At 46.6% G+C, this 10,592-nt stretch overlaps 1 protein-coding gene across 3 annotated transcripts in view; it reads right to left on the reverse strand.

Annotated features, from left to right (window-relative positions):
- Positions 1-10,585, reverse strand: part of ADRA1A (adrenoceptor alpha 1A) — an 89,266-nt gene extending 78,681 nt beyond the window's left edge. For all 3 annotated transcript variants that reach the window (XM_012663028.1, XM_012663029.1, XM_012663027.1), the window contains exon 1: positions 9,182-10,585. In XM_012663028.1, coding sequence (XP_012518482.1) covers positions 9,182-10,064 — 883 coding nt within the window. In that variant the 5' untranslated portion in view covers positions 10,065-10,585. The remainder of the gene's footprint in view (positions 1-9,181) is intronic.
- Between the last annotated feature and the right edge of the window lie 7 nt (positions 10,586-10,592).

Here is a 10,592-nt window from a genome sequence, read left to right on the forward strand (position 1 = left end):
TGGATTCAAGTGATCCTCCTACCTCAACCTCCCAATAATTTTTAATTTTTTGTAGAGACGGGGTCTCGCTATGTTGCCCAGTCTCCGAAATTCTTTTTAAGATAACAAATGTGATTTTCCAAATAAGACAGGAAATGATGGACTATTTGATAAATCTTTTGAAGCTATTTGCCTAACCATTTTAAAATAAATACAGTCAGACACATCTACCAAAATATAAATTTTAGGTAGATTACAAATGATGTTCTAAAACAATGAAGAAATAGAGGTTATCTGACCTCCCTTGGGGAAGTCTCTTTGAGCATCCTGAGAAGGTACGTTCCGTGAGGAAACATTAAAATATTGAACTACATGAAAATTCTAAATGTCCATATATTAGTAAAAACTATAAAACAACAAAATACAGACAACTCAATGGGAAAAAACAGTTGCGAAACATGCATACGGACTATAATATTTTAAAATATTCCTAATCTTTATTGCCTTTCTAGTAAACCTCTCTCTCTCCCCTGAAGTTTACTTGTCACTGCGATTCCATAGAAGGTGGACGCCATGCTGGGACAGAGAAAGAGTGTCCCATTTGGCCAGAAAAAGGAAGAGGAAAAGTACCTGGGGGACTGTGGGAAAACAAGAGGGAGGAGGGAGTGGAAAGAGGTGGTTAGCATTTGTTCTGAGCTCATGCTCAACAAGGACTGTAGAGGCGTTTAAGAACGTCTGAAGATAAAGGTGGGAACAGAGGTGCTTTCTCCCAATCTCCATTGTGGGTTCCAAGGGAAGACAATGCCCCACGAGAGCCCCCACACCTGTTAGAGTAGCAGCCAGCCCAGCAGGGCAGGGAGCCTGGTGTGCAAAGACCCCCTGAGACTGGGATGGAAATGTTGCTGAGAATTTGGCTCAGGAGGTCGCCAGAGGTGTTCATAGGGAATTTGGAGACAAAGTGACTCCCTGATCAATGGCAACAGAGCAAGTATAACCCATATGAGGAACCAAAAGAGTCACAGTCGAGCCTTCCCGACTACTATGAGGTATATAAGCCCCTCAGCCGGGTTAACACCTTCGAGGGAAGATCTGAAAGCCCTGTGCTATGATCTGAATGTTTGTGTCTCCCCCAAACTTCATATCTTGAAATCCTGACCCCCAATGTGATGGTATTAGGGTGTGGGGCCTTCGGGAGGTGATTACAGAGCTGCCGCGCCCCTTCTACAATGTGAGGACACAGGTAGAAGGCACCATCTATGAACCAGAAAGCAGGCCTCATCACACACTAAATCTGCCGGTGCCTGGATCCCAGACCTGCAGCCTCCAGAACCGTGGGAAATAAATTTCTATTGTTTATCAGCTACCCAGTTTGTGGTATTTTGTTATAGCAGCACACGTGGACTAAGACATTGAGTTATCTAAGAGACTCAGTATGTAAAGATGATGCATAAATTATTGGATCTGACTGAGCTTATTGGATTTAACTAAAAGTGTGTGTGTGCATGTCTGTGCATGTGTGTATGTATTTCTATGGAATTTTGTAAAAAAAAGATCACACCAGTTTTTGGAAGATCACATTTTCTGCGTACACCTGAATATAGTGTGAGAAGGCTAGTACCCCAGTATTTATGATATAGAAGTCACTAATACCTTCGATGTATAAAATGAACTCACAGATAAAAAAGAAATAGAAACAGTGTTGTGTAAAAAGTGGCCAGGCAATTTCATGAAAGGAGAAATGTGAATGACTGATAAAAATACGGAAAGAAATGTTCAAATAGTAAAGCAATACAGAGTTTAAAAATGAAAAGCCGCTATGCAAGCTTCAAACTGGCAAACCACATAGCAGGGATAAAATACAGTAAACTCATTCAACAAAGAAAAATTCTTAGAGAAGTGTCCTCACATCCACCATAAAACCATAAAGTAGGAGAACCCAGCAATGACTTTGGTACTAAGTGTCTAAGGAGTTATTACTCTTTCCAAGCAATAACTCACCCGTCTATAGCCGGATTTGAAAGAATCAGCCATTGTTCAAAGCATTGTTAGAACTCATTGTCGATGTCTTTTGAGCCTACAGCATATTCTTTTGAATATGAAAGTAAATCTTCATTGACAGATTTGTCTTGTGGAAAGAGCCAACATTAATTTTGAGCCAAGTCTGGTTATACTATTTGTGATCCCGAGAAAGGCTTTCTCATGAATCTAAGCTCTGAAGGCAATGACAAAAGAGGCATTCCAGAACTCCGCAGCAGCTCACGGAAATAAGTATTTTAAATGGCGTGTTAGAAGGATTGTACTTGGCAGGGTATGTCTCCCCTGTCCTATGTAAAGGTCTCCCAACTGGTCTATCCACAATCTTCTTTTCACTAAGCCTTTGATATTTTGAAATACTGCGTAAACTCAATCATGTCATCCCCGGTCAGCTTCAGATAAAAACAAAAACTCGTAAAATGACTATAAAGGCTTGTTTAGTCTGTTCCTTCTCTTTCCAGCTTCACTGGACACCAGTTATCTCTTGGCCTCTTGCCTCTGGCCACAGTGGCCTTCTAGAAAATCCTCAGAGTCTTTGCACATTCTGTTCCTTCCATCCCCTTTTTAACCAGTAAAACACCTCCTCATTCTACAGATCTGGGCTCCATGGCCAAGCCTTCCTTCCCAGCAAGAAGGACCACCGTGAACCACAGCCACCCTATATCCCCTTCATTGCACTGTACACAGTTTTGGATAGTTTTATGTGGTTATCTGATTAATGTCTGTTTCCTCCTGGCGATTAGAAGCCTGCAGGGGATAAGGAACCCAACTATTTTGACTCTGAGCATTGCGTGAAGCCCAGCACATGGAAAGTTCTCAATGTAACGCATGGATGAAAGAGAAATGCTATTTGGCATGTTCATGAGGTTGGTATTCTGCAAGAGGACCTCAACAATCCCCCCATTCCTATATGCACCTGCTGCTCCCTATCAAGAGATGAATGTTTCCCTTCCCCTTGGGCCTAGACTGGTCTCCTGACTTGCTCTGACCACAGGGTGATGTGGAGACAGAGGTGGGCCCAGCTCTTCAAAGGTCTGGCAGCTTCCATCTTGGCTTTCTTGGAGAAAACCGCCATGCCATAAGAGAGCTGGGTTAGACCATGGGAGGAAGAGAGGCCACCAAGACTGATGGCCAGCCCCAGCTGCCAGACGAACCGGGTGCCGACTTATTCCTGGTCCACAGAATCATGAGCCATGAGATACTTGGTGCTTTAAGCCACTGCCTTTTGGGATGGTTTGTGGTGCAGTAAGAATGACTGAAAGGTTGGTCTGTTAAAATAAAACCAATGGCTATTACATTCTTTCTACAGCACTATCTCTAAGAGATCAACCTTTTCTGTAAGAATGAGGATCTCGATCTCTTTGTACCTGCAGCGAGGCAGCACTTAACCCCTGGTTATCTTGGGCACCCACAGAGGAGTTGGAGCCATTATATGTCATTATATGTACTTGTCCTTTTTTTCTTTCTGCATTTCACATACCAGCATCTGAAACTTTGCTAGGTATTTAATTGTTCAGATTAATTCGACTCCATTAGTGCAGGGATTTTTTTGTTTTTGTCTCCGTGGAGTCTCTAGTTGCCTGGCATATAGTAGATGCTCAATGAAAATTTTGCTGAATGAACGAATGAATGACTCATTCTCTGCCTCGCTGCCTCTACCTGACAAATCCCCCGCCAGCTATGCCTTCCCAAAACGTCCAACCTTAAAACACATTCCCCCTCCTCACCAACATGCTGTCTCCTGTCTTTTTTAAAACATAATTTGCAAATATTTTAAGTCCATATAGGCCACATCTCAGCCCAGTGCTGCCTCCCTTGAGTCAGGGATAATAGCAATGGCTTAAGTCCGATGATAATGCTGGGTTTTATATTTAAATCAGATAACGTGTCCAGAATTCAGATACATAGCTATGTTTTCAATGAATGTTGCCGCTCTCATCCCTTTCTTTCCGATGCTCTCTCTTTCTCAGACCTCCGAGGACATCCACCCCTCATGGCAACATCACTATGTCAGGGGTGGTCTGGAGTCATGTGAATTCTGGTAAGATTAACATTTATTGCCCTTTACTCTGTGTTAGGCACTACGTCAGGCAGCTGAACTGCATAACCACCTCTGTTTTATGAAAAAGAAGGCCCAGGTCTAAATCTCAGGCCAACACTTTTTCCACTTACTCAGCACACAGCCTCTGGAACTAGTGGGCTCCAGGCAACGGGATGAAATAGGCAAAGACTAAGCACAGCCTTCCAGCGCTGGAGCTTTCCTGGAAGGCAGAGTTTTCATCCTTCCTTTTCTGCCATATATTGAAGGCTAACACCTTCACAGTCTCTATTCATGTCCATGACCAACACTTGGGTTTTTGGGTTTTTTTTTTTTTTAACACATTCACTCCAAGGTACACATGACTGATAACAACCTCATATGAGACCTCTCTCCCTGCGAGGGGTTCTGAATTTCAACCAAACATTTAGGATGCAAAAAAGAAGCAAGACTCGCAAGATTTAGAGACATGGGAGCAGGCAAGTTGGATTCCTACCTGCAATCACACTAGTCAATCCAGCAAGCAACCCAGCCTTGGTGGGGAAGAACTAGGAAATAGGCCAAGTGTGAATCTTCTCACGGCACAGAGGAAGGACCTTCAACGATGAAACAGTCTCCTCACCTGATTTTCCTGGGTCACTTCCTGTTGGATATGGGTGTTCCACCTCTTGGCTGTGTGTAGCACACTCATCGCTGCCCTGATTTTAATTTCTAATCCCTTTGCTCTCCGGCAGACTGGGATAACCTCTTCTTTCCAAGAGAGCACTTGTCATACATAAGAGCTTATGTCCCTTGTGTACAATAATAGGATGGTATATTTATTCTTCTGTTCACATTTTGCATGAAAAATGTGCTTAAGAGAATTAATAAAAACAAATAACACTTCGCCAATGACCCAGCAGATGTCGTGCCGTCGCCTTTAAGCCCCTGCTCAGCTAATGGCTGTATTTCTGGAAGCTTCTGCAGTGACCTCCAGACAGAGTGTACGGCTCTATTCCTTAGCACTTCATAATAATACCATTTCGAGCACCAGTCTCACACACTTGTATTAATTATTCACAATTTGTCTCCTTAACTAGACTGTGGGGCCCCGGAGAGCAGGAAACATGCTTTATCCATCTTTTACTCTGTTGAACTCATGCCGGGTGCAATAAGCACAGGTTGTACATCCTGAGAGAAGTTGTCTCTTTGCTCAGCTGGTGTCAAGAGGAAATTGGGGACCACAGATTGGCGGGTTTAGGGATCCTTTGTCCTACTGAGCAGCCCACTCAGACACTGTGAGTGCTAAGGTTTCCATCCCTCCCGTCACAGCGCTTGATCGGGATTTAAAGGAATCCCAATGATTCCGAGGGCTCCTGTCTACCACACTTCCCTCCACCCTAATGTCTACACCTCAATTTTACTAACTGCCAGAGACCAGAGCACCCACCTTCCCCTGGAGGACACCAGGACCCGAGCCATCATGCCCCAACCCCCTGTATGGCTGTCACCACCACAAGTCCCAACTCCCAGGCCGTCGATCATCCCCTGGGCTCTTTCCCCGGCCTGGCTCTGTGTGATCCCTAATCTGATCCAGTCTGTGTCCCTTCACAAACCACTGTCTTCCCCACACCATCTGGGACTCAGCCCGTCATCACCAACGCCCACGTATCCCGCAGCTGTTGGAGAGCAGCACACAATCTTCTTGACCGCTCTAAAGTTCTGCCTGTAAAATCTCAAACAGGCCCTCAGGACTAGTGACTCTACTACATTTCCATAACACATTTACTCTCCACTCTCAATGACAAGTAGCTCCCATCTTTTCTTCACTCCTCAAATTGCCATCCTTCCCTACTCCTTCCTCACTCTTACCTGCCATTTTGTTTCTGATTTCACTCAGGACATAAAAATATCCTCAAGACATCTCTCTCTCTCTCTCCCTCCATTGCCACCTGCCTGGGGGCTCATATGCCTTGCCTTCTCTGTCACTTCCTGACGCTCCTGTTGGGCACTGAATCCCATCTCCTCTCTTGCCTACACCATCTTGTCTCTCTCTGTTCCATCCTTCCCATCAGAACATAAATACGATGCTCCGTCTCCACCTCCCACCTTTGCAAACTCTCTGTCTGTCCCTCCAGCTACATCGCACATCCTAGCTCCACTGTCTGGTGACACTTGTCACAAGAGTCGTCTATTTTCCCTGTTCCCACTTTTTCGTCTTGTTCTCTCCAGAAAGTGCACAATCGGGCTATTGTTTCCATCACTCCACCGAAGCTCTTAGCCTCACATGACCTTCTCGTCCACTAAGGAGCTCCTTACTGCCAAAGCAGGTTGGGTCCCGGTCCTGCTCTACTTGCCTGGCCGCTGCGTGTGACCCAGTTGATTACTGCTGCCTTCTTGAAACGTTTTCTGTAGGCTTGGGGGACGACACACTCTCCTGATTTTCCTCCTACCTCCCAGGCCACTCCTTCTCTATCTCTTTTCCTGACACCAGGTATGAGAATGCCCCAAGGCTCAGTTCTTATGTCTTTTCTCTCATACCTTCTCTCTTGTAGATCTCTCCATTCCTGTGGCTCTAAAAATGTTCATATGCCCCAAGTTTATATCCATAGCCCACCTTCTCCTCTAAGCTCCAAATTCATACACAGTATTGATCTGCCTACTCAGCATCCCTGCTTAGATGTCTAACAGACACTTCTCAACATAGCGTGTGCCAAATAAATGCTCCTAATTCTCCCCACCCCCCCACCGCCGCCCCTTCCAACTCTATAACTCTCTGGTTTACCCAATCTCAGTCACATGCACTACTATTTACCCAGGTTCAGGCTCCAAACCTTCCTTTGTCTCACACCCGATGACCAAACTTGTCAGCTCTGCCTCTGAAATAAGTGCTGAACACGATCACTTCTCACCACCTCCACCTGTCTCCCCTGTGTCCAAGGCATCAGGACCTCTCTCCCTTCCGCTTCACTAATAGCCTCTTAACTGGTCTTTCTGTCTCCACTCTAGCCCCCAAACGGTCCATTCTCCACCCAACAATCAGAATGATCCCCTAAAATCCCCTAACTCATCTGCTTGAAACCCTCCAATGGCTTCCCATCAAATTAGAATAATATGCAAATGTTACTCTGGCCCACAAGACCCCACAGGACTTTGGCCTTGTCCATCTCCCCAATCTCTTCGAACTTGTCTTCCCCCTCGCTGTCTGTGGCTCAGCTATACCGGCCTTCTCCATCTTTCCCCGCTCCATACTGGCTGTTCCCTCTGCCCATGGGGCTCTTCCTCCCACGTCTCACAGGACTCTGCTCAAATATCATCTCTGTAGACAGTGCTCTCCTCACAACCCACCCCACTGTCCTCATCACTCTCTAGCCTCTTATCCTGTTGAATTTTTGATAGCGCTTGTTGATCCTTGACTTTTAGGATATACTAATTTGTTTACATCTGTCTCCTCCCAATGCAAACATCTCATTGGCAAAGACTCTTCTGCCTTGTTCATCCTATGCGTCTAGAACAAGTGCTCCATAAACACTTGTCGAGTAAGTAGATGCACAAACAAATGTGCAAAGTCAGGAGGCAGAGATGGGATGCAGTAAAGTAAGGAAGCAGGGGCTCGGGGAAGGAGTGTTGTTCCAAGCAATTCAAAGCTGTGCTGTGCTTCCAGGAGCAGAGGTAGTGATGATGACAGGTAGGTACAGTGGGAGGCCAGGTGGTGGGCAGAGAAGGGCCTCTCCAGAAGCCCTGATGGATGGAAATTTCTGCAGTGATAGAAACGATCTGAATCTCTGTGGTCCAGAATGGTAGCTACTGGCCACATGTGGCCATTGAGCACTTGAAAGGTGGCTAGTGGGACTGAGGAACTAAATACTAATTTTATTTAACTTCAGTTCACATTTAAATAGCTTCATATGGCTGGTGGATACAGAACCTGAAGAGTCTCTTCCCCCACTTGTGATTGCAGGATAATCATGTAATCTTGCACACCTCACTGAGTCACTGAGAGGACTAATGAAATAAAAAGCCTGGCAAAATATCTGGAACATAGTTGGCACTCGAAAAATAATAGTTGCTATTATTACAGAATTGCAAATTAAAGTACCTGCCATTTAAATTTAACTCTAAAGCACCTGAAATGGACTTTTATTAATTTTTACCATGACTTTTTTTTTTTTTTTGAGTTAGTGGATAACCGATGTGTGGGTCTGTACAAACTAAAAATAGCAAACAACCATTTTGGGATCTCACTGAAGGCCTTTCGGAGACAGATGACTATTGCTAGTGGATCAGCTTGCTGAGACTTATCATAAACTAATTAGTTTTGACAACAGCTAATTTAGCATCTGTAAAAATTTGATTTGTAGCATTACATGCACTGTGTTATTTTCAAACAATGTCATCTGCAACTTCCCAGATGATTCTGGACAAGAATGGTGTTTGTTTTAATAGTTACTGTTAGTTACTATTAAACAGTTACTATTAAACAGTTAGTTACTGTTAAAATAAAGGAATAAGTATTTACTTGTTGGGAACATTACGATAAATTATTTAAGGCTTAAATTGGTTTGGACATAAATTATTTTTTTCTTTTTGGTTAGTAACTTTCCATAATTCCTTCCATACTGAATCCAGAAAAGAAAATAGAATTAACACAGATATAGAACATAAGTAGACCATTATAGCAAACTTTTAGGAATGATCTAAGGTAATCATAAAATCACACATTTGTCCAGGGTAAGCATGGTACTCATTTTCAGGCCAAGAGAATTCGAAGTCTGTAGCAGAGAGAAAGTGGCATCGGGCAGTCTGCCTAAGCACTTTGGAGATGGAGTCTTGAAAGGGAAGATGCGTTCAAATTAAACGCATGCTAAAAGGCATTAAGGAAAGTTGACATTCTTATTAAGGAGACCAATTAATCTGCATCAGTTGAAAGCCACTTTACGGGTAGTTGAAAAAGTGCCCCAGGACCTAATGCAAATGAGACCGGGGTGGAAAGAGAATAGGAATTCACAGGTCTACATAGAGCCTTTTCTAACTGCCCCAGGGCTTCGCTGTTTGAAACGCAGATCCTCTGTCCCGACCCAAAGCCTGGGATCACAGCAGGGGAACTGGGTGAAGATCTCTAAATACCGAGATAAGGTTGTAAAGACTCACCAATGGGCATCACCAGGAAAAAAGGCAGCCAGCAGAGGACGAAGCAGCCGACCACGATGCCCAGAGTTTTGGCCGCTTTCTTCTCCCGGGAAAACTTGAGGAGCCTCACGGAGAAGTGCGTCTTGTTCTTGGCGCTGGCCACGCCGCCGCCTCCCGCGGGGACGTTTTTCCGATGGATGCGGAGCGTCACTTGCTCCGAGTCCGACTTGTCGGTCTTGAGGCCGGACTTGAGGCCGCGACTTTCCCGCTTGGCCACCACGTAGACCCGGCAGTACATGACCAGGATGATGGCCAGGGGCACGTAGAAGGAGCCCAGCGCCGAGAACAGCACGTAGCCCGGCTCCTCGTTGATCTGGCAGATGGTCTCGTCCTCGGGGGCCGGCTGCCTCCAGCCGAACAGGGGCCCGATGGAGATGACCAGGGACAGCGCCCAGACGCACAGCAGGGCCATGAGACCCCTCCTCTGGGTGACGATGGCGGGGTAGCGCAGCGGGTAGCTCACGCCGATGTAGCGGTCGATGGAGATGATGCACAGGCCCATGATGGACGCGGTGCAGCACAGCACGTCCACCGCCGCCCAGATGTTGCAGAAGACCCTGCCGAAGGCCCAGTAGCCCAGGACCTCGAAGATGGCGGAGAAGGGCAGCACCGTGGAGGTGAGGAGGAGGTCGGCCACCGCCAGGTTGACGATGTAGTAGTGGGTGACCGAGTGCAGATGCCGGTGACAGGCTACGGAGAGGATCACCAGGATGTTCCCCAGCACCCCGAAAAGGATGAGGCCCCCCAAGATCACCCCGAGCAGAATGGCCTTGGAAATGTTCACCGGTGCGGGCGGGTGGGTGCAGTTGGAGCTGTCGGAAGCATTTCCGGAGAGAAACACCATGGTCCCGGGCCGGGCCGGGCGAGGTCGGTCCGGCTCTCCAGGGCCACCCCCGGGCGGGGGCGGAGGCGGGAGCGAGAGAGCAGGGAGTCAGAAATTCTCGGCTTGAGGGAGCTCTGCCAGCTGGGCTTGGATGGGGGCGAGAGAGAGCGCGCGGGTGGGAAACAGCCCTGGCCGGTCCTGGGAACCCTCAGAAGGCCACAATAAGGGGCAGGGCATGAAAGGCGACATGGCCAGGGGTGCGCGGGGCTGCCCGGGGAGCCTCTCCACCTACTGCGCTGGCCAGGGACTCCAGCTCCCTTCCGACCCGAGGCTTGGCATGAAGGTCAAGGAGACACGTTGCAAAATGCAATCCCAGAATCACGGGAGTCCACTTTTCTGCACTATCTGATTCGTCCTGGTGGGGAGAAGATTCAGCATTCTGCATATAATTTGGAATTCTTTGGGAATTCAAAAATCCAGCGCCAGATTCCCCCCAAACCACAGGCAAGTACAGACCAGCCGTCGGCGCTCAAAGGCAGGGACCTTTGA

The sequence above is a fragment of the Propithecus coquereli genome, unplaced genomic scaffold (assembly GCF_000956105.1).
Source record: "Propithecus coquereli isolate 6110/MARCELLA unplaced genomic scaffold, Pcoq_1.0 Scaffold79, whole genome shotgun sequence".
In the NCBI taxonomy this organism is placed as follows: Eukaryota; Metazoa; Chordata; class Mammalia; order Primates; family Indriidae; genus Propithecus; species Propithecus coquereli.